Raw genomic sequence first — 23,900 nt, forward strand, 5'->3', positions numbered from 1 at the left:
CTTTTGAAATGTTTCACCTATTTACGGATACAATGATACCATCACTATCATAGCCAGATACCAAAATAATTTAATTTCTAACCCATAGGAACTAAACCAAAGGGACGCTAAAGTTCGTGAACAACTAAGATTGTAGATATGGTACATATATTTACATCAGCTTTGCTTTTACCTATAGATTGTATACAACCAATTGGAAACTGTGGAATAACATTTCTGTAACCTAATCATAATAAAATACAAGGTATATGAAAACCTTCACAGCTTCTGAAGCGGCCAAAAAGTTGCATGCTTCCACCCAAAATATTTCTTACAAGCTTTTGATGATGACGTATGCACGCAACACAACACACGATTAGTATTCTTGTACAGCCTCCATTTGGAAAAATTTCAAAGAATGTTAGATCTCGAAGTTGGTTGTCAAATGGATCAGTTGTGTACTTGTTGTCAGCTGGTTGTTGATACACGTTTTAGTTGTAATATATGTGTTCTTAGGCTACAGTCCTTCACCTGTTTTCGATAGATATGTTACCAACAGCTGTAGGAAATCCCTAGAACAGAAAGTAATGCAGATAGACCTTTACCTGCATGGCCGATAATATGGACAAGTGATCTCTGCATTGAACCAGTAGAGCACGCTCTTCTGCAGTTGCATTTGCTAGTTCATCCATCAACATATTCACCTCCTCCACCTGAAAATGAAGAGATTTAGACAAGAAAGGCCAACACAACTCAGAGAGTGGTTATCAAAGTGCTTCTATTTCATATGTAATGGGGACTAGTTAGTAAGTTATCCATCAAAAGGCACAAATAGGAAAAAAATGTTGTACATTTTAAAAATCTTAACATGTATCTAATTGAGAGGTAAGCCCAAAAAAGCTAGGAAAAGGTAGTCTAAATAATTTATTTTCTCTCATTATAATCAGGGACAGAACTAAAATGTGATAAATCCAAAGTAATGTGAACAATTTTTTGTGACGAACTTTACAATGAAATGCGGACCGTTATAGGAAGATTGGCCCTGGACTTGTACCATTGTACTGGAAATAACTATTATTAAGATTGTAAGTTCGCATTCAAAAGTGCTTTCACAACTGATAGTGGATGATTTCGAGCAGTTCTGCAGGTGGAATTATCAATAGAGGACCTACAGGGCAGTAGGGCACTGCTTTGGATGGATTAACCTAGAAAGGATTGGAGATCATTGCTGAACAAGAAAGCTGAGTATCTGGTGGAGCAATGATCAAACTACATCTCCATGTATCAATTGGTAGAATGGTTCATTTTGGAAATATACTAGGTGTCGAATACATCAATCCAATGCAAAGTTCAACTTCACAGTCCATTTGAGCTATGTGTTTCTTTTCTGTCCTGGTCTTCTAGGACTAGGATTCAAGCACCTGACAAGTTTTTACTGTAGCAAACTAAAGGTGCAGACTATGAATAAATTATAAAGAGTAAGTGAGAGCTTGGACTGGTACGAAAGCAACATCTCGTGATATGCAAATTCTCAACACTATTGACAATTGAATTTTTCTAGATCATACTCACCGGTGGATACTTGTAATATCCCGTGATTTATTTTTTAAATTTAATAGTATTATTTATTAGTTGGTATTAGTAGCCTAAAAATAATATGAGTTTGGCTAGCTTGGGATATTTTGTTGTTGTTTGTAATAGTGGGATACTTATTGGGCGTGTTGTAGGCCCAAGTGTGTGAGTAAAAATTTAATTAGCTTTTTAGAGTCCTTATATATATATATATTCATACATAGTTAGGGTATGGTTTATTCTCACAACTCAAAAAAAAAATTAAAAGAGAGAAACGGGGTGACGGATAGAAACAAGTTTGCTTTGGAAGGAATATTTGCAATAGCCATAAGGCAAGTACCTACTTGCTGTTATACATTTTCTAATTTGAGTATTTACCAATTTTTGTCTTGTTGATGAGGTTAACGTGTAGTATGTTTATATGTATGTTGTCCTTTTCACTTGCACAAGTATGTATATATTGTCACTTTTACCTTGGTACTTTCTGTTAGTCTATGCCTATATATTTGATTTGCATATTTAGATCATGCATGCCCATACCATATATCCATACATGTTTTCATAACTTTTAGCCTAGAAATAGATATATCACATGCATGCTATACCTCCTACCATGTTACTTGTTACTGACGCATTTTTCTTGATAATTGTTGTGATGTTGACCCATGTATTTAATGTACTTTTTTGGAAGACAAGACTATTAATCGTTTAGGGGTATCTAAAAGTTACCATGTGTTACCATGTACTGTCATAAGTGTCTCACCATGTATTGCATGTCTTTAACTTACACATTACTGTCATGTATTACTAGATTCATGTAGAGACAAATATAATTATGTGTATTCTTTCCATGTCTTTTCTTTTTATGATATGTTCATTAATATATGTTTTGGTATTATGCATCTTTTGTGTGCATCATGCGTGCTTAATTAATACTATCATACAGGTAATTGGTTGACCTTTGTTTTGGAGTATCTAACCTTTGTGTACTATTTTTGTACTTTGTGATTTTCTAACAACAAGTGTATATTGCTTTATTTACTGGTTTATGTTGTGAGAGTAGTATTACGATTATATGGAATAAATTGAGACAAAACCTTGGTGTAGTAAATTTGATACATAATATAACTATATAAGTAACTCAGAACGGGAAATAGTAGCCGTATTACTCAACCAGTTGATAACATGAGTTGGCGTGCTTTGGACACGACCTTCCATGAGGACAGTTGGGGGTATTGTGTAATTTTCCCGAAAACACGTGAAGTAAAAGAGAAATATATGTGAATATAAATTGATCGTATCTTATGTACTTTAGTTCTGTTCTAGCTACGTGTACTTTAGATTTGATCGTATCTTGTGGTTTAGTGTTATATAGTTTTCATGCTACTTAACATGTATATAAGTGTTATTGGCAATCCTTTAGTTAGAAATTGAATGCAGTATTGTAGTATACTTGCTGGGCGCGTTGATTTACGCCCCTATTTATCATTTTTTTTACAGGTGAGCATGATATAGTATGTGGAGTACATCCTTAGACTCTTCGCATGATATGGCGTCCACACAAGTCTTAGTTTAGTTGTTTTTGTTTTAAACATTATCTTTTTCCTCTTTAAGAGAAGTTCTGTGTCAAGTTATTATTTTTTTTCAGACAAGTTGTAATAAGCTATTCATTTAACAAGATTTTGGTGTTATATTTCGATAGCTAATGAAAGTATTTTGGATCCACTTTGTATTTTAAAAGTCTTTAACTTAAAGTTTAGACTTGGAATGTCCCAGGCTTTGTATACTTTTTCATATAGTCTCAAGATATATTCCTGGAAGTTAGACCGGCCGGCCAATAGCTAGAAATATATTTTGGGGTGTCACAATACATCTGTGTGTTTGGTAATAATGACTCCCCAGAAGGGTTAAACCAATTATGTGCAAACAAGGAGGGAGCTTATTGTGAACGTCGCTAGTTTTAGTAGCCTTGCCATACGAGAAATCCATCAATCTTTGAATGCTACTAAAGGTATTAATTTAGACCAAAGACAGCTATTAATTTATGCTTCCCATAAATATGTTATTCAGGATAATGATTCTACCCAGCAAAAAAACTAAGGACCATAACACCCTCAGAATTTTCTTTTTTTGTTTTACCTTTTCCAATCTAGACCCTTAACCTAATCTTTTAACAACAAAGTCTTGCAACTATAAACCGAGTAACACTAAAACAAATGATGTCAAGGGCACAGCCGACTTTATGGAGTCTGTAGATAAATGAACTAGAAAGAGAGATAAAAAAACCTAAACCTATAGAGTGACTTCACCTTTGAGAGTAAAGAGCATAGAGAGGCAGCCATTGCCTGCATAACAGAAACTGTTGATCCAATGGCATCCATTACATTCTGAATATCAGCCTGTTGAAAGAAATAGAAATAAATTACTAAATAAATAAATAAACCCCTAGTGAAGAGGCGCCAAGGTTGTTCTATGACTTTCTATCTCTAAGTTTCGAGAGTAGGAGTGCACATACCCTGGCTCCACTAACTACTGGAAGGCGGAGAGTGCTAGCTTCCAGGGCTTCAACAGCTCCTGATAATGAACTGGAGTACTCTCTGTCCAGAACAGCCCACTCTTTAAAATAAGTCATCTGCATTGATGAAATTTCAAATTTATATACTTGAGAAACTAACAAACTTAAGTCATCAATAGAACTTAGCACAATCACTTGCTGAAATGTGCCTTTTCTTTCTTTTAGTTGACACAATAAAATTATCTATGAAAGAGAAGTTCAATTTTGGTGTTTCTCTAGCAGTAAACAAGTTTCTCTTTAAACCATGTATGCAAATGGTTATACATATAGCGTGTCTTTCAAGTGATGACACTGAAGACTCTATATACTTCCATTTTCCCACGACATAAGGAATTGTTTGAGAGAAAACTATATTTATGTCCAGAAGGTGAAAATAGCGGCAGAAAGATACAGGATCCCACTACCTCTATTACCAAGAATGTGCCTGGTCAAACAAGCACACAAAGGGGTCCTATCTTTTGCAATTGTCTACTCTGAGTAGGACCTGTTACAATGTTTCACAGATATTTCCAGAGTAAAATCTGAAGCTACTATACATTGAAAATTTCAGTGACAGGTTGTTAGTGGCAAGAGAAGTATTACTCATATAACGCCCAGCAGAGGACATGAATGGAAGGTGAGAATGATTTGCTAGGAACCTCACCAAGAGTCTTGAATGGTATTTCCATATGGATATTACAGTTGTTCAAAGCAGATTTGGTCTTTATTTACATGAAACTGAAAGCCCCTAAATACATATTCAGGTGGACAAACCCTGTTTGAATGCTGTGCCGTTTAATCTTTAATGGGAATCAAGTCTATATATGTTATTTTTCAGCATTTCAGTATCAATGGATCTTCTTGGTACCCCTGCAATTTATCAACTGTTCCCTCAAAATGATATAGCTAAACTATAGTGACTCAAGGGCCCCATAGTTGAAGAAGCAATAATAAAATAATAATAATCATAATAATCAAGACATTGCTGCCATTTTGAAACATAATAATAATAATAATAATAATAATAATAATAAATAACAAAACAAAACACACACACACACACACACACACACACACAAATAAATAAACATGTTGGAGGGTGTCTACAGCATCTTTCCAAGAAGTTGTAGTGGGGAACCAACTGGCAAGAGACCCTGGATAGATGTAAGCCTCTCAGTGAATTGCCTTTTCCTGTCAATTTCAGTCAAGCATTTACGTCATAGTTTTTAAATTTTATTTTCACAATGGATACCCTATTCCTCATCTTCATCAGTGTATCCTACACTTCAACCTTTAGGGTTAAGCTGCAGCTCACCACCATCCGGGCATCAACCTATTAACTTTCTTACACAGTTTCTGACTACGACATTTCTACAGTTACAGATGTTTCACTTCTTCTCCACCACAAGCGTTACATGATTCTGATTTCATTAGTCATTACTGTTACTTATCCTGTTAGTCAAACATCCTCTTCTTCTGAGAATACTCATAGTCTTCATACTGCAGGGTTATACCGTAATGTAAAATTTGTTAAGTTTCATTCACGAAATTAGTTAGGATTTGCTTTCTTTCATTTTAGTTATGCTCTACTATGTGGTACGTTCATATTCTGGAAAATCTATGTGGTATGTGTTTTGTAAGTATGGAATCTTTCAGTATGTTTCTAAAATCAGGTTATAAACTAATTTGGCTGACAAAAGACCAAGCAATATGGCCCAGTGTAAACTGGAATAAACAGTTGAAGGGAGAACAGTTCATAAAAAAACAGGTTGAACAAATTTAAAACAAGTGTTGCAACATGAACCCATAAATATCACCTGTCCCTTAAGGATGGAAGTTAGCTTTAAATTTTGCCTTAGCATTTGTAGCTTGATCTTTTTAATTGTGATGGAATCATGCAATTCTGTCGTAGTTATCCAAGCATTATACAGATTTTTCTGGCACAAGGAATGAGAGAAACAATTAGGTGCAAAAAACATAAAAGTGTTCATATAATTAAACTCATACAGTGTAGAGCAGCTGATAGCAACAACCAATACATTGGCACACATGATCACCAACAGAAGATGCAAGCAGTCAAAGTTTAGAGCTACGAACAATTGACACGACATCATTTGCACATGACTTAAATACTAAGATACAGCAAGGACAAGGAGAAGATGAGACATTGAATATAAAGAGCAATTCTTGGCTTTGGATGTACATTACGATTCTTATGACTTTTGCTAACTTAAGCCACTTAGCATAATAAGAGGGTTCAAAGCTGGGGATAATTGGGAAGGGGATAGTCGCCAAATTGTTGTCCAATAAGACAATTCTGCTTTCTGGAGAATCAGTACAACATGTGCAAGTGAAACTGTTCTACAATTTTTTTACATGATTTTGATGCTGTTTACAGGATGTTATTTTCTTTGTTTCCATTTTTTCAGCTACCATTCCGTTAGTATTTCTTCACAGTTCTCATAGTCAATCAAACTGGCACAACTTCTTCAAAATGTGTTGATGAAAGCTAATTATTATCACGCAGAAAGATGGAACGTAGGAGAAGATGAAGCTTATTATTAAGGAACTAGTGTTTAAAATATTATGCATCAGTTTTCGACCTCCCAGTCTAAACTACTTGAATTAAAGATGATGAATAGCAAAAACATCATAAGAAAGAACGGAGTGTTCACATAGTCATACCTCCGTAGTGAGTCTCTTCAGAAAAAGGGAAGCATCTGCTCTTGCATTCACAAATCGCCATTGCAACTGCCGATTATACAAAAGCCTTAGGTGGTGTGCATCCACAATCCGATTCTCTCCCATCTTACCACTTCGAGAATTAGCAACAAAACTGAGAATTGAAGGTGTAATACTGAACTGAGTGCTACCAGCCCCTACAGCCACATTCCTCATTCTCGTTGGACTAGCCGTCCCCCTAGATGGAGAAGGTGTAGATGGCACCATTAGCCTACTTGGGGATGCAGGCCGACTAAGCCCACGCATTGGGGATGCAGGCCGACTAAGCCCACGCATAGGAGATGACATAGTTCTGCTCATTGGAACATTCTTTGGAGATGATATAGGAACATCTGATATAGTCTTCTTCAAAGGAATAAATTTCGTTGGAGTCATTACCTTAGAACTGGGTGGTGTTCGTGACAATGGGGAACCTGGCTCTTGCAAACGACGCATCCTACTATTCGTCTCTTGCCAAAACCTTGCAGGAACACTAATCCCACGCGGTACAGCCCGCCCTGAAGCAATGCCACCATATTCCTGTGAACTAGAATTACTACCAGAAGACACACTTTCAGTATCAGACATGTTTACATCATCAGATCCATAACTTGAGTTTGCACCAATACTAAGATGAACCGTCTTTGAAATCTCCCCTCTCCCAAATTTCGGATTCAACCTACCATCAAATGATGCCCTCCTACTTAGATCAATCAATGATTGGTTAAACACTCGCGATACACTCGCAGATCCAACAACTTTATTAGTACAATCTAAACTTCTTGTTAATGAATCCATTGGCTGCTGCTGCCTAGTTCTACCTGGCCACCTATGTTGATCAATTGGCTTTGAGTTTTCCACTTGATCTCCAACCCTCCCTCGTAACGGTGTCGTCTTTCTTCTCTCAGGTGTAACAGTGCCCCTCCTCACATTACTAGGAGGGGTTGGAGCCTTAACTTTACTAACAGGAAGTGAAAATGATTCACCTTGAAACGAAACCGATAAACTCCTAGTTGAACTAAGCAAAATTTTGGAAGCAGATGAAAGTTGTTGAGGTGGTGCTGCATTGCCAGGTCTAGAATTAGGCAGTGGTGTAATTGGCCTAGGAGTAATGGGTCTACTTCTGTCCACAGATTGAGATCTTTTTACACTAGGCAATGGTGTCGCCGTGGTTGTAGACTTTGTAGAAGGTAAAGAAGGAGATGGGTATCTTTTCGAAGAAGAAGAAGAAGACATGTATCTAGAAGTGATTTCTTTGGATTTGGTTCTTTTCGAAACAAACCCATTGTCTTTTTCAGAAGGTAAAAGAGGTGGTCTAGTTTCTTGTTGGGTTTTGGTGTTTGGTGAGTGAGTTGATGTTGTAGCTGTAATGGTAGAGACCATTATCAAAATAAAAGATCTCTCCTTTTTCTTTTTCTTTTTCTTTTTTTTTTAACGCACTCACATTTTTCTTCTCACATCTCAATCTCTCTCTCTCTCCTTCTCTTCCCCATTGTAGAGTGAGCTTTAAAAAAAAATGTACAGTGAAGAAGAAGAAGAAGAAGAGGAAGAGGAAGAAGTTTGGTTTTTTAGATTTGCTGGTTTGTTAAGTTAAAGCAAGTTTTATTTATTTATTTATTTATGAATGTGACTGTAAAGAGTGGGAGGAATGTGAGTGAGAAAGTGTTTTTTTTTTTTTTTTTAAAGAGAGAGCATGACAGTTGAGAAAGATTTGGAGTGCATTTATATTTTAGTGCAAATAAATATAAATTTATAATTTTGTGAAATTCTTTTTTACAACACGAAAGGTATAATATAATAAGTATACCGATCTTTTAGGGAGAGACCAGTGAAATGGACATGTCGAAAAAGATGATACTTGTACATACAAAGCTTAGGCGTAGTAGGGCGAAGAAAGCCGCCTCCCTGTGAATGAACAATCGGTATCCTTGAGAACGTATCGTCAGGTCCACACACAAGGTTTATTGATTTTCTGGTCTGGTTTTTCAATACTTGTTGACAAAAAGGAAAATTGATGGAATAGACAGAGTCAAATGTTTTCTTTTCTATTTTTTTCTCCTAGGTTTCTCCTAGGTCTAGGATTTATGATGTTGAGTAAATTAATCCTTTTTTTTTTTTTTTCTCAATTATTATTTGTTTTTTTGGTTAAAGAATATGGAGACGGTCTTGAAGTTCTTAATTAAGACTCATTTCATCATTAAGCTTCAACTATAGGTCTCTGTCCATTTGCAATTTTATGAGAAAAAGAGACATTCAGATCATTATGATGAACTTATATATCATTAATTAAACAACAGGTTGAATTTATTAGTGAATATTTAAGAACTCATACTTATGAATTCTATTTAGGAATTTGAAGAGACGAAAAGTTTGGAGTGATCTAATGACAACGAGGATTTGATAATTTTGGAATGATCATAATAAATGGTAGTTTAAGTGTCAAGGAGTAATTGAATTTAGTAGAATCAAGATCCTGGACTCGTAGATTTTCTTAAGGATGCCTCCGAGATTCATTTGTCATTCGCTAGAAAGATGGTGTACGTCCCTGGGCAGTTTACAGCAGGAGAGTCACCTCTGCACTTCTTGTATATAGGATGCAACCAGAACATGTTGGCACCATTAGTCTCCCCTACGGCGAATCGGATCCTGAAACTTTACAGTTTTCAGAATCTAAAGGATAATAGTTATAGAAAAAAGAGTCATGTAAGCAAAGCAGTTTCCTGATTGTGCTAGCATCAAAGATATGTTCGGAGAATCGGAGTAGGATATTTATATGCTAGTGTCCCAATGACCCTGAGTTTGTTTACATGTCAAATTACATTTAATTTTCGCAGTGTTCATTTGCTTGCATTAAGATTAAGCCATGGAGAACTTGAATGGCATTAATATCCACTTTTACATAAAAAACAAAAAAATACTCATTGTTGCAAGAAAAGGCGAAAAATTGCTAATAAGTAGGTATTATGCTAAGCCCTCAAACTAATTTTGTGAAATGGACCTTTACAACAATAAATGAATGTGAGCAATTTAAGTAAACTGTAAGCAAATTAATATTCTTTCCAGACAAGGATTCATATGAGGATCTGTGGCGCAATGGTAGCGCGTCTGACTCCAGATCAGAAGGTTGCGTGTTCGATTCACGTCAGGTTCATTTGTTTTTCAAATTCCTTTTCATTAGAACTTGAAATTTTTATTTGTTTTGTAACGCAGGCGGACTTCTCAGCTTGTAGGGATGGGTTTTTTTTTCGATAGAAAGTAGGGATGGTTGAACACTTGAACCCCTGCTTAATTTTGCACAGAAGAATAGCACAGAAAAATCAAGAAGATCATTAAAAAAGACAGTGTCGCGACTCTAAAGAGTTGCACAGCATGCTTCTACACTTCTAATTAAATTATTTTCTTGTGCATCTCCAAATTCAGTTGAAAACACGCAAAATTAAAGTCATTTTTTAGCACAGTTGGAGAGAACAATTTTATGCTATGGAGGACCACTAGAGGAGCTCACATACGCAACCATTTATCCATTTTATCTTTACAGAGATTCTAGAAACTAGTAAGCAACTCCTCCATCAATGTCCGTGGTGAACCAATTCAACTATTTAGTGGCTCCATCCAAAGCTGGATTTTATATTGAATGATGCGAATCAAAACAGATGAAACAATATGGAAGGATGATATAATATGTCCATTTTGTAGTGGTAATATGGTAGACAGAAAAATTGAGTTGGACCACCAAACCAGTGGACAAAGGCTGGCTGAGTGTGATCTATTGCCCCATAATATTAAAGATGGGTGTAGTCACGGTATAATGAGGTACTACTGCTACATTATGCATGTGTACATTTTGCTCATGGTCCAATCATCCAAATCATAAACAGCTTCCTACCTGTGGGATATAAAGCTATTTTTGCTCTTTAAAGACCACCTATGCATCATCAGAATTTATATGGATATATTATTTTGTTCATATAAAGGGTTGTGCTCAAGATATGATCTAGAATCGTGTACTAAAATCCGAAAACATCATTGAAGAAAAAATGAAGCTACCCAGTGGCGCATAGAGCAGGGGGGCAACCCTCTGTTCGGGGAGAGTCTGCCTGGAGTTATTTGTCAAGTTGTTTTAATTTGTAGGTGTTGTATTAGCACATTATGAGCTTATTAGCAAGTGATGATAGTTGGGACCTTGTAACTTATTTTGCACTTCAAATTATTTGGTCTAGGAGTAATTCTCACCAAGTGATGTTCATGAAATAAGTAACACAGCCCACATGGAAAGTGATTTAGGTTTCTTCTGAACTGCATTGCTTCTCCTTTCCACTTCAGTAAATGATTAAAAGATAAAAGAATTTAATCAAATAGGACTCCTTCCCGTGTCTCCGCTCATAATAGGATAGAATAAGGTTCCTTAATGGGATTTCAAGTACTTTTGGACGCTTAAAAATATTGGCTGATGTTGAAAAGACATAAAAATGAGTAATACCACTACCTTCAGGGCAAAGACATCCTTTTATGGTGTGAATGAAGTCAAAAAAAAACAGTAGTTGGTGAGATAGATAATGTCACCTCATTTTCTTTTTTTTTGGGAATATTTCTTGATCACAACATTCACAAGTTCATAACTAGTAATCCATTAGCCGCATGTGCCGACTAGTAAAGTCGGTAAAACCTTTGGGTGATGATACCAGAGATCTGGGGCTCGAACCCCGCCAGCATCAAAGAGTTACTGATCTCATTTAAAATAGGCTTGCCAATGAAAAAAAAAAAAAAACATAATCTATTACCCAGCAGTGCATCAGCTGTTGATAAGTTTCTATGATGAAAACTAACATGCATGCTAATAAGTGAAGAGCTAGTACTCGGCCCGGCAAGTTTAATAATCTCAAGGTCCACTGCATGGTGGCAAAAACATATATTAACCAAAACTTGGGGAATGCCAGCTTCTAATCATTTCACCAAGTGATGCACATAAGCTTTTTCACAACCAAGTATCTATAGGATGGATGGACTCTGAATCTGCTCTCCTTTAGTAGTACCCATATATACAGTAGTACTCCATTGGTTAATTTCAAGTGAATTCAGTGATTCAAGCCTAGTGTTTTCTATGCCTGGCTAAAGAAATTGTTCTTTTAACCTTGTCGAACAGGGTAATCTATGAACTTTATCTCTATATGTAATGCTGGGGGATGAGGATTTACGACTACTGAGCAATGTACTTCTACTTATAATCGACAAACAATGTCGATATCTCCTAAAAAGGTAAAAAAGAAAAATGCTTAATCATCTGACAATAGCATACGAAATAACTAAAGATCTGGATGGAAGCAAACACATTATTGTGGAAACAAAAGATAAACAACATATGTCAATGAACTCACTAACGACTAAAAAGTAGAAACATGGTTTTAGAATGTAAACAAACCTAGTAAAATAAATTATTCCCCTGATAGCTACAGTTGAATGACATCGAGTGGAAGCTTGATTATGCTAATAATGCCCACCTGGAGGTCCATCATGCTTTGGAGGAGTTGGGGGTGCTGGTTTTGGAATATAAGGCATAAGAGGAGAGCCATGTGCAATTGGTTTGGGCTTAATGGTGGCTTTTGAACTGGGAACAGGATCAATAGGGCGGTAGTCCTCCAAATTTAAGTCAGTGTGGCTCTTCCTCTTGGTGCTTGGATCAAAACTCTCCTGCAAGGAAGATTTTCAAGCAAATTATTGAAGGAATAAAAAGAAGCTAAGATCAGCTATCCAAAGGATCTTCTGTAGATAACTCATATACCTTCAATTTCCTGCTATGTATCAGTGTTATCAATGTAACAGAATCCTCATCAGTAGCAGACTGGACCATATCTGTTGTATGCATTCTTACATTAGTGTTTGATCCGTAAGTTACAAACAGTATTATCTGATTAATAATGCTAAGTAGATCAACTTAACCTAAATACAATCTGTCTAGTATCCAATATAGCTAAGTTTGAATTCAAAAGCTACATCTACATGAGCTCGTGCTGGTTTCAAAGTCTACATGAGTAAGCTATTTTTTCCAACGTTTTAAGCTGTCAGCCTGTCACTTGCAGTGTCCATTATGGCGGCAAGACGGTCACTTCCTACTGTATGCATCCATGATCCATGGAAAGATGGGAAAAAAAGATGGGAAAAAGAAGAGAGACTGGGAGTGCAATTCCATTCTACTGAACTGGAATAGATAGCTGCTTTTTTAGTGTCATAAAGTTCTTCTTCACAAATTTACTTCTAAGCTTTATCCTGGTCATGTAACGTACACGGTACACTTGATTTAGCTGATTCAAGAAATCCAGAAAACCAGGTTGTTATTGCTGACGCTTGTTCAAAGAAATCCAGAAATCCAGTTTCTGTTTGCTGTATCAGTTTTTGCATTGATAAGAGATACACTTGATGATCTTGAATTTTATCTCCGCATGTTACTGTTTGACCATAAATCTGCATGGCTTATATTCTTATACAATTCGAGATTCTTAGCATACGATACGACAAATATATGTCAAAACTCAGAGCGAGTGGAAAGCAAATGTGACAAAACCGCAAGGAAGGCATGGGGATAAGGTAAGGGCAGCCCTTCAGAAAAAATATGAGCTAGGTAGTTCATAGATCAGAATTAGTTGCAATGATGAAAACCCCCACTACTGAAAACTCAAGTAAAAAAGCACCATAATATATGTCGAATATACAATTCTCCAGTGATCTACCACATCTTCTAAATTGCAATCTGGGTCAGGCTTTAAAACTGTAAATCATTTTGACAGAAAATTGTTCAAATGAGTAAATCAAAACGTAAAAAGCTAAAAATACTTCGGAGAATTGAAAGAGCCGAAGTCGAAAGCAACAACTAATTTGAAAATAGTATTTTTTTTTTATATGGAATTTGAAAATAGTCAGCCGAACTATAATCCTACAAAATATACTAGTGAGAGTTACCAGTTAGCTTAATTATGAATACACACATTGACACATGTTAACTCAGGTTTAAGCAAATTGCTCTGTGACCACTTACATCATAAGTTATACAAAGATAGCAAAAGCAGCTGAAGAAGGCATCAAAAGCTCTGAAATCAGATTGCTAATCAATCAGTACGTGTGGAAGTTCAATGCATGGTGGGTGCATCAGTAACGCCAGATCCATTAACTTATAATTTTAGAAAATTGGGTGAATGTAAACTGTAAAGTGCGATCAAGTACAGCTTTCTTGAAACATTTCAAGCAAAGATATCCCCAGACATCTTGTCACCATGTATCAATGGAAACATATAATCTCAAAACTGCTCTTAGTCTATTACCACTCATTATTCTTGTAAAAGGAAAAAACTCACATGACAAACCAAAACACACACACACACACATTTTTAAATATTTTTCAAGAAAGGGAAGAAAAGGAGCAACATTACCATGAGGGGAGCTGATGCTGCTAAAGGCCATGAACATAAAAGCTGTTCCCACAACCACAAACAGAACTGGAAACACAAAAGACCTCATGATCAAAGCTCACTTATGTGAGTACCAAAATCCAAGTAAGAAGTTCCTAGTGCTTTGTTTTTAGCCAAGAAAATGGCTACTTGGCTGTTTTACTGTTTTTTGAAGACAATGGATTCTCTCTCTTCTTTATTTTCCTTATTTAATGATAAGATATGGTCTGTGTTGGGATGAACTGTTGCAGAAAAAGGATAGTGAAAAAATTGAATGCTGAGGGTGGTGGGAAACGAGCCGTCTGAGTGTGGGTGCATATGAGGATTTAATGGAGTGATATGTATTCACCAGTGTGTATCAAGCTGTCAAAACTGTACATTATAATTGGCTCGTATTCAAAAATATATATAAAATGGTCCGTATTTCTAATTTCAATCAGAAATATCATCAGTAGATTACTAAAGCTAAGAGGCTTAGTAGATTCATTCCAAACATAGCTAAATAAAATAGAGAATTGGGCTGCGCTAAATTGAGATCTCAAGTTCTCAATTTCACTGCAATTGTCTAGCCCAAAAAAGAGAACGGTAGTTACACTACTTGTCTACTTCCCACCATTCAATATGTTTTAACAGAATCCAAGAGGACGGAAGTCTGAACTTTGGCTTTCAGAAACCGGTTCACAATTTCACATAATAAAGCCACCCTTCCAATATTTTTAATCCAAAAGTTTTTCAAAATTCAAAGGAGTTGCTGAATAAATCAAGAAGTCCTCAACATATGAGAAATACGCTCGTCCCACAAATAACATAATCCACAGAATATAGATTTTGGAGCTCTTTGAAACAGGCTCCAAGCATTCAATTTGTTAAGTCTAATGACAACACTAATCTACTCGTTGTGTATGTATTGCCATAATGCCATGTACATCACTTAATTCCTAGATAATAGATTAAAATTCAATTTTGATAGGTCCTTCACCACGACAAAATCTCAAATGACAAGTTAAACAACTCGGGCAAAATAGTGGGATGAAGACATGAAGTAAACCTTGACTTCAATCCAAATATCTGTTCTTTAATGCAGTATCTCGAACTGAGGCCAGAAAAAACAGAGTAACCATACAAAACGTTGTAGAAAAAAGTATCTTGTTAAACAAACAAGTTGCCATATCACAATTCAACCCAAATCCTAATAAATTCTACTCCACATAACGTTGGCCGGTCATCTCCACCTCCTTAACAGCAAGCTTCAACCTCTTAGCGGTACTGAAAATAAGTAAAATTCACCACTAGTTACAATATGAAGAGTTGTAGCAGTCATACATACTACTATACAAAAGTATAACAAAATAGTGAGGTGTTTGATTGCTCAAACCAAACTGTCCTGCCAAACCACCTCTTTTCAAGGCATTAAGCATACAATAGAAATTTCACCAACCTCAAAGAGCTCTGATGAAAAGTTTCATCGTGCATTCCTATCTAAGGTTTTCTTCAAAATTGCTCTTAAAGTAGGGGGTAAATTCTGCTGTATCATCACAGAACTCTCGACAGAAGTGGTTTGGCAAGAAAAATCCCCTTGTGCAATTAATCAAAGGGTTAATCAAAGAAAAATCCCCCGAGTCAATTAGGATTTCCATTTCCCCCCTACTAGATGGGAAAAAGTCAACTTGGGCTGACCGAGTTTTTTTTGTGTACTAACTAACCCTTAATCAAAACCATAAAGGTAGGCGGGCAAGTTAAACTTTAGAAATCCAAGAAATGTGTTAACATCTCAAGTCAACGAAAAACCAGTGTTCTAAAAAACGCTAGGCGATAGTCGGGCAGTGGGAGAGCGCCTAGGCCATCTAGGCAGTGCCTAGACGGGATAGGCGCTAGGAGGTTTTTTTTCCTAATATATATAGTAATACACACCTATACTATAAGAAATGAAGAAAATCATTTACCATAATTCAAAAAAAAACACAAACAAAAATACTTATTACAAAAATGTGTAATAGTTGAGGAATATCGATTTTATATAAAAACATACTCTTTGTTATAGTGACATAATTTACATTAGACTTTAGTCTTTTAAACTCATTCAAATCTTAAGCCTACACGGGCCTTTAATTTTCGACATTTAATCATTCAAAAAAAAAAAAAATTGACTAAACCGCCTAGAGGCCGCCTAGCCCGCCTAATTGATCCGCCTAGTCGGTCCACCGAATTTTCAAACGACTTGGGCCTAGGCGAGTCAGTTGGGCCTAGAGACCGCCTAGACCGATTTTTAGAACAGTGCAAAAAACTAACCTTGATGAAGCCAATTTCCTTGGCATTGCTGCGGAAGCACTGTCTGCAACACATCAGCCCATACTTTCTGATAAGCCCATGGGGATTGCCACACACACGGCTGCACAACACAACCAATGACCAACAGATATCATAATCAAGTAAGAACAATCATTCAAGTTACTAAAGAGGAAATTACACGTCAGAACTTGCCAAACAAGATGATGATCAAATAGCAAAATTAATAGATCTAGAATAAAAGACACAAAACAATTTTAAAAAATTGAAAGGTAGATGAGAGCATTGATTACAAGGAAAAAAAAAATCTTCTGCTAGAAAATTACTTTATCAGTACAAGCATTTTGTGGGCATAATAACTTTTTACAGATAATTATTCGCAACTTTTAAAACCTTGCAATACATTTACTGTAAACCATTTTCTAAAACCTTTAATAGCCCTCTAAAGCATCAAACCTAGATGCTGAAGCCAAACTGAACACAACAGGAAACAAGAACGCATACACCGCCTCCTAAGAAGCCTCTAAGTTCACTCGGAACGAATAGACCTATTTTAGTTTATAAAAAACAATGTGGGCTCTTCTTTTTTTATTCAGACACAGTAATACATGTTTGGCCAGATATGCTGCTCCGAATGCAAGGCCTGTACCTAAGATTATAAGCTACTAATTGAAAGTCAAAGGCTATGTTTGAGCTGATATCAGAAATGTATTTATAGAAAAAACTTGGGACGATCAGTCACAGCCAAAGCTGACACGGTCGGGGCTAGTTCATAGCTTTGTGTGACACCAAGTATATAATTTTCATATCACACTTGTAATAACCAATAATCATCACAAAACAATATGATATGCAAAGTAAGACAAAAAACACTACTAGTATGTCAGTCAATTACTGAGTATCTATGAGCAAAATAACAATACTGTAATAGTTCTTACATAAAAGCTTATTTTCTAGCTATACTATCAAATTAATCAAGCTATATACTTTTTACAAACACTTTAAGCAATACAATCATTTTAAAACGAAATATACCAGGTGCGGGATCCAGGGCCGTAAGTCTTAGGGTGCGAGTTCCACACATTTGAATGCCCCATCTTTCACGAACTTCTTCTTCTTCGGCGGTGAGATAAAAAAAACCCTAATCGCTAGTTTGTAGACAATCATTTTTTTTTTATGCTGTTTATATATACTACGGGAAACCCTACTTTGCCTACTCACTGGATCCATATTCGGATCCATCATGGGCCCATCCGAAGTTTGGCCCATCCATCTGTGGACTTTTTAAGAAGTAGAGATATATGAGAATGAATGAAGAGTGTTATTGTCATTATTTGATGGTCAAGTTTATGCTATCAACGAAGACACTGAAAAGGTAATTTATTTTACTGCTTCCATTTGCATTTTGTATAAGTTTTTTTAATCACAAAATTTATCAGTAATTTTTGTATGGCAAAAGTATTTTTTCGGATTTAATGATCATCTTCAATTTCTAAAATCTGCTGCCTCCAAATATTTCCACCAATATTTTCTTATGCTATTCGCTCTATTTCATGTAAATGTGTCATTTTCCTAATGTTTGCTTACTTCCTTACAAGGTTCTTAATTAGAAACTGATTCTTGCTTTAGTGTGTGAAATTAATTAGGAGTTGGCAGAAATTAATTAGGAATTGGCGAAAATATTATAATGGACAATTAATGAGAGAAATTTTTGAACCCTCTTTTAGTTTCGATGCAATTTCTAGCTTGCGAACTCGAGTTTGCAAATCTGGTAACTTCTTTCTATTGATTTTTGTTGTTCTACTTGCATTGATTTTAGACTTTCAAGCCTTTATATTTCTAAGAAAATTTCATTCCATAACAAGTGCATTTTGATTCTTTTATTTTTTTTCAAAAAATGTGTGGTCATTTCATTTCTCTATGTTCACCTTGATTAAGCTTGGCTAGATGAAATGGCTTTATCATTTCATGTTGGCATTTACGTGTTTGCTATGGCCTCAATTGTTTTCTCTGTCGTCTCAGTCATATTTTCTGCAAATCCCGCTCAATTAAATGATTTAATTTTAGGTAGTAGGAGTACTTACACATTTGCCTGCTAATACAGTTCGTATATTCGAAATATGCACAATTAGTAAAATTGTATGCATGCATGCAATTGGATACATTATGGAATCAGTAAAGTAGATGATGGTGGATTGATACCAATGATAATGCAAAGTACGTGAAAGCTTTAAATTCTACTACTCCTAATTTTTGAAGGTTAATAATTTAGCATCTTGATATATAGTTCTCTCATAGGCATGGGAAAAGAAGAGCATAGATGGGTTGGGTGTCACATCCTCAAACCATAAATATATTGAGCGTGATGTACTAGCATAGGATCCTGCTAACAGGGTGCTCTAGCAAAAAAAAACTCGCTCTACAGCAAAGCAGAGCAACCCTATAATACCAAACCCTAATAAACTCTTAAATCAACCAACCTCATCTAAACTATACATAAAACAACTCGGAATCATCTACCCATCAGCAAACCTCCATCTACAAACCTATATCAAGTCTCAAATCTAAGTTTCAAATCTAAATTTCTTCTTATGGAGAGGGAAGAAGCAACCCCACATGACCTAAGAACTAAACAAGTTATGGAAGATCTCCAGGATGAGTTATTAGAAAAACTCATATTTTCACAAATACCAGTAGAAGTTGATCTGAACAAACTAAGTGAGGAAAACATGAAGGAATGGGAACTTATGGCTATAGTCAAGTTATATACCAAAAGATGAATCTCGCTCAATACCATTGCTCTGGATCTCCAGAACCAATGGTGTACTTCTGGTAAGTTTCATATTAATACCCTGTCTAATGGAACGTTTACTATTATGTTTACAAACACCAAGGATCTAGATCATGTTGTTAACAATGGTCCGTGGGAAGTCCAAGGATATGTTTTCTCGGTTAAGAAATGGGAACCATACAAAGATGTAGAGGACATCAAGTTTCATCTGGTGCCTTTCTGGATTCAAGTAGCTGGGTAACCAATTAAGAAAGGCACAAACGGGAAGAAGACCTTGAAATCATTGGTAATGCTATTGGGAATTTTATTGAAGCCGACATGGAATGTTTCCATCAGATCCGGTCTCCTACTGTCAGGATTAAAGTTCTTGTGGATATAAGGAAGCAACTAGCGAAACAAGTTAAGCTGAATACAAGGTATCCTAAACCAGTGCTTGGGAAGGTCCAATATGAATATCTACCCATCTTCTGTTATTTTTGTGGTATGATTGATCATGGACACAAGGGCTGTTCTTTGAAAAATCGTCTTCTTGAGAAGGATTTGGACTATAATCAGGGGAAGAAAACTATTCCTTTCTTGTTCTCAAATTCATCCAGAGTTATAGGGCAGTTTCAAGGCCGGCTGAATAGCTCAGAAAGAAGGAAGGAAGAATCAATGAATGAATCTCCTATAGTGCAGGTTAGCATGACATGGAAAAACTCTTGTCAAGTTGAAGCGTATGTTATCCCAACTGCCAAGGTTTGGGCACATGTCACTCAAGGACCACCCCAAGGTGTCTCAGTGGTAGAAAAAGAGAGCCAAGGACCACTCCACTGTGTATCTGATACAGGACAAAAGAGTGTTGGCCTACATCATTAACGTGACCTCCAAGTTTTACCTACTTCAGAGGGTAATCAAGTAACATCTTTCTTACAACAACCTAATCACCAGTATGGGCCTACTCCTCAACAAAGCCCAAACCCCCAAGATAACCCAAACCCACTACAAGGCCCCATACCCCTATAAAACCCAACGGACCAGTATAACCACTTCAAACCAACGATAAATGAGGCCACCCCAAACAATCAAAATCTACCTAACCAACCCATACCAAAACAACCCGAACCCATCACTATTCAAACAAATATCATTGGTCAACAAAACGGTGGGAACAATAACCAAAGTGCTGACTTCTTTTTCACCTCCACAATCTCCCACACAAACAACAATCCTTCACAATATCTCTCTACAGAAAAACAAAAAACTCATAAAGCACCCATAGCTCAACCTAACCAAAATATTCAAAGAATGAGTAATTTAGATAGGGAAGAAAGGTATCTTCGTTTCAGGGAAAAAAGGTATCAGGAAATAACTAAGCTGAAATCCATGAAAAGAACTCTGGAAATTAGAAAGGCAAGAGCACAAGGGAGAGTTCAACAACCTCCAGAAGATGCTGTTATTATTAACCTCGCAAGTGAGGAGATTATCCCTTTCACTGGCCCAGAGCAAAACATAGGAATCTTGGAGACAGATGCTGTTGTTACAGGGGAAATGAATGCAGAAGGAAATATTGATGAAGTTGGACTAGATTTTCCTCTTAACCAAATCCATCCTGCTGAGTTTGAAGTTCTAGAAAGTGATATGATAGATACAGTTGTTGAGATTGAATATAATGAAGGAAGCAGTAAAGATAATACAGACACAAATGCAGAAGTAGTCATCAGGGGTAACAAAGAGGACATGGATGAGGAGATCGTTGCCAAAGAATTTGCTGATGAAGAGGCTCGAAGCTTCAGTACTTTGGAGGATGCAGAAGGACAGAAAGATTTTGGATGTGAAAAGAATGAGTCAAGAAATAACACTAAAGAAGATGATAAGAATGATACAGAGGTGAGTGAAGATGATATTTCTGCTAGGTTCAATGCAATGGTTGTCCCATATCACCCATTGTTGACTTTTTAATGATGTCTTGAAACTAGGGGTGTAAAATGGGCCAGCCCGACCCTCAAATCATAAAGCCCATATGATTTGAGGGGTCGGGCCTGTGAGGGCCAACACTTAAATTATACAGCCCTTGCCCTCACCTCAGCCCCCTTTAGAAAACTGCGGGCCGGGTCTATAGGCCGGGTTGTACAACTTGTCTATTATTCGAAACTCTTAATATAGTTGTATCGGAATAGGCCACTTTTTTTTCCCTTATAAATTACATAATACATAAAAGCAACGCAAGTAGTAACGAAATCTTGCCTGCGTGGTGGTTATGGCAGCAACGCAAGTGATGAAGGAGACAAGGTGGCTGGTGCATCCATAAATTTGCTTTGACGAATGTATTTGTCTATATATTAGCAGTGCTTAGAGTAGTGGCTTTAAGTTAAAATCACTTCACTTGTAGCATTTTTTCTTACATAAGTTATGGGGCAATTTAGATGAAGCACGAAACTTCCAGTCCTCCCTAAGAGTATCATCATTAAATAAAAATACTAACTACAAATACAAAGACTAGTTACAAACTTACAATTTACAAACCCTACACAAGTGGATGGTTTTATTATCAAACCTCTCGACCTCAAGTACCATCCATTGAACTTCAATCCACAGTTCCACACGCCAAACACACCTTAACCGACTTCAAAATTGGATGAGAACCTAACCCATTGTCCATCGAAAGTAGAGTGAACTAGCATTTCTACAAGGAAAACAAAAAATCAGAAAAGGCAAAAAGGAAAGTTGAAAGAGTGAACCTAGACATAGACAAAGAAGTTTGAAGTTTGAACATACCCGAAGTTTTCAATTACAAAATGTATCCTATGGTGTGCAAAATAACAAGAGAATTGTTTAAATGCATCATTAAGCTTCATAGTATTCTCTGTACTTGATTCTTGATCACAACTTATATTTGCTTTAGTCTTCAAATATCTGCAAAGCAAAAGGATAAATATTTACAGTTAGACAAATCCAACTCTTATCATTGGCTAAGTACTATGTAAATATAAAGAACTGACCTCTAGATAAAAGACATCATTCTATAGTCTGTACACATGCAACCATGTCAGAGAAGAAGAATCAACCAAAATCAGCAAGTTAAATTTCAATTAGATATAAAGAAATTAACTAAAGAACAGTGTGCCTGAGACTTCTAAACTTGCAACATTACTATGTAGCAAAATCCCACTTCATTTCAAAAGTAACTGAAGGCTTGTGGGATCACTTCATTTGGTGCAAAACAAAATTGCAAAAGCCCCCTTCCAAAATCTGCAAAACAATAAGTTAATAGTCAAGATTCTAGTATCACATAAAAATAAATACATAAATAAGTCACGTACACCACAACAATAGAAAGTACTAACGCCAAAATCCTCACGACCAAAGTCCACACGCTAGTACTTCACTGGCCGCTACATCCCCACGCCGCTTCATCGTCTCTTCCACTAAATTTTCATCTTGAAGTCCTTCCTCGGCTTGAAACCAATCCTTCAAACAAACCAAAGCTTCCATCGTCTCCGCAACAAACAACTCCTATATTTGGTTACCACTGCGTTCGCTTCCACTAAAAGCCGCCGGATGGAAAGTAACAAGCACCGTTAGTAGGTCACGTGCCAAGGCATGTAACAGGATAAGTACCTTTTTCATTCTTCCATCATCCCAAAAGATCAAATGTCTTTTCACTACAAACATTAACAATGGGCAGATCTAGATATCTGCTGCAATTCAGATTTGCTGAGTGAGTCTAGATAGCAATGTGGCAACCATATCTTCCACTACACAAGTGTTAGATAATGCCACATTAGGACTGGAACATTCACCTTTATCTTCATTTGGTATTGATAAAAAGTGCATACAATTTTCTTTTATATCGATTCAATCTTTTCTGACTCACAGTAAGGATAGGTCCGGACACAGTATCGGTTTCAGATTCATGATCAGATAAAGGTTCAGATTCATAGTTTAGGTCCAACAACAATTCTAAAATAGTAAACTTATACCTTGGATCCATACATGAAGCTAAACCAAGAAGCAAAGGGACACGCTTCCAATATTTATCATACTTGTCCTTCATGTCTTCATACATAAGTATAAAACCAAGTTCATTGACATACTTCTTTAATAGCAATGAAATTCTACTCAATTGATAGCAAAAGGCAGAAGAAGTAACATAACTAGTCCCTGAAAATAGCTTAGTCGAGTCAAAGAATATTTGAAAAAAATCTCTAATGACAATGGCATTATTCCAATCTTCTGGAGAAGGAGCATGTGGAAAATCACTATCATAGAAAAAGAGATCAAGAACTTTCTGATATGGAATTGCATCACGCAACATTATGAATGTCGAATTCCATCGAGTTGGCATGTCAACATGCAACCTCTTCTCCTCCATGTTCAAACTCTTACAATTCTAAAAAAACTTTTGCAATTTTGCTGGAGAATTTTTCACATGCTTTACACTCTCTCTAATGTTATCAAGAGAGAAATCAACATGTTTCAGTCCAACTTTCACTATAAGATTCATAACGTGTGCATTACAGCGAATGTGACACAATTGTTTAGATAACAAATCAGTCCCAAACAATGAATTTTTCAA

At 36.3% G+C, this 23,900-nt stretch overlaps 3 protein-coding genes and 1 non-coding gene across 4 annotated transcripts; 1 reads left to right on the forward strand and 3 right to left on the reverse strand.

Moving 5' to 3' along the window:
• Positions 1 to 56: 56 nt before the first annotated feature.
• On the reverse strand, positions 57 to 8,356 carry LOC147491334 (QWRF motif-containing protein 2-like). Its single transcript, XM_086565207.1, has 6 exons — positions 6,791 to 8,356; positions 5,923 to 6,042; positions 4,067 to 4,183; positions 3,861 to 3,950; positions 585 to 692; positions 57 to 510 (listed from the first exon to the last, which is right to left on the reverse strand). Exons 1-6 carry the CDS (start codon positions 8,207 to 8,209, stop codon positions 448 to 450), a joined length of 1,917 nt encoding a protein of 638 aa, XP_086421333.1. The 5' UTR covers positions 8,210 to 8,356; the 3' UTR covers positions 57 to 447.
• Positions 8,357 to 9,905: 1,549 nt separating this feature from the next.
• Positions 9,906 to 9,977, forward strand: TRNAW-CCA (transfer RNA tryptophan (anticodon CCA)). Its single transcript has one exon. It is a non-coding gene; the product is annotated as a tRNA-Trp (tRNA).
• A 2,167-nt stretch (positions 9,978 to 12,144) lies between these two features.
• Positions 12,145 to 14,475, reverse strand: LOC147491336 (uncharacterized). Its single transcript, XM_086565208.1, has 3 exons — positions 14,248 to 14,475; positions 12,606 to 12,676; positions 12,145 to 12,514 (listed from the first exon to the last, which is right to left on the reverse strand). The coding sequence occupies exons 1-3, from the start codon at positions 14,333 to 14,335 to the stop codon at positions 12,311 to 12,313; spliced, it is 363 nt and encodes a 120-aa protein (XP_086421334.1). The 5' UTR covers positions 14,336 to 14,475; the 3' UTR covers positions 12,145 to 12,310.
• An 844-nt stretch (positions 14,476 to 15,319) lies between these two features.
• LOC147491337 (small ribosomal subunit protein uS14z/uS14y/uS14x) lies at positions 15,320 to 17,747 on the reverse strand. Its single transcript, XM_086565209.1, has 3 exons — positions 17,587 to 17,747; positions 16,555 to 16,654; positions 15,320 to 15,531 (listed from the first exon to the last, which is right to left on the reverse strand). Exons 1-3 carry the CDS (start codon positions 17,646 to 17,648, stop codon positions 15,523 to 15,525), a joined length of 171 nt encoding a protein of 56 aa, XP_086421335.1. The 5' UTR covers positions 17,649 to 17,747; the 3' UTR covers positions 15,320 to 15,522.
• Positions 17,748 to 23,900: the final 6,153 nt, after the last annotated feature.

Source organism: Coptis chinensis, chromosome 6, assembly GCF_015680905.1.
Source record: "Coptis chinensis isolate HL-2020 chromosome 6, ASM1568090v1, whole genome shotgun sequence".
In the NCBI taxonomy this organism is placed as follows: domain Eukaryota; kingdom Viridiplantae; phylum Streptophyta; class Magnoliopsida; order Ranunculales; family Ranunculaceae; genus Coptis; species Coptis chinensis.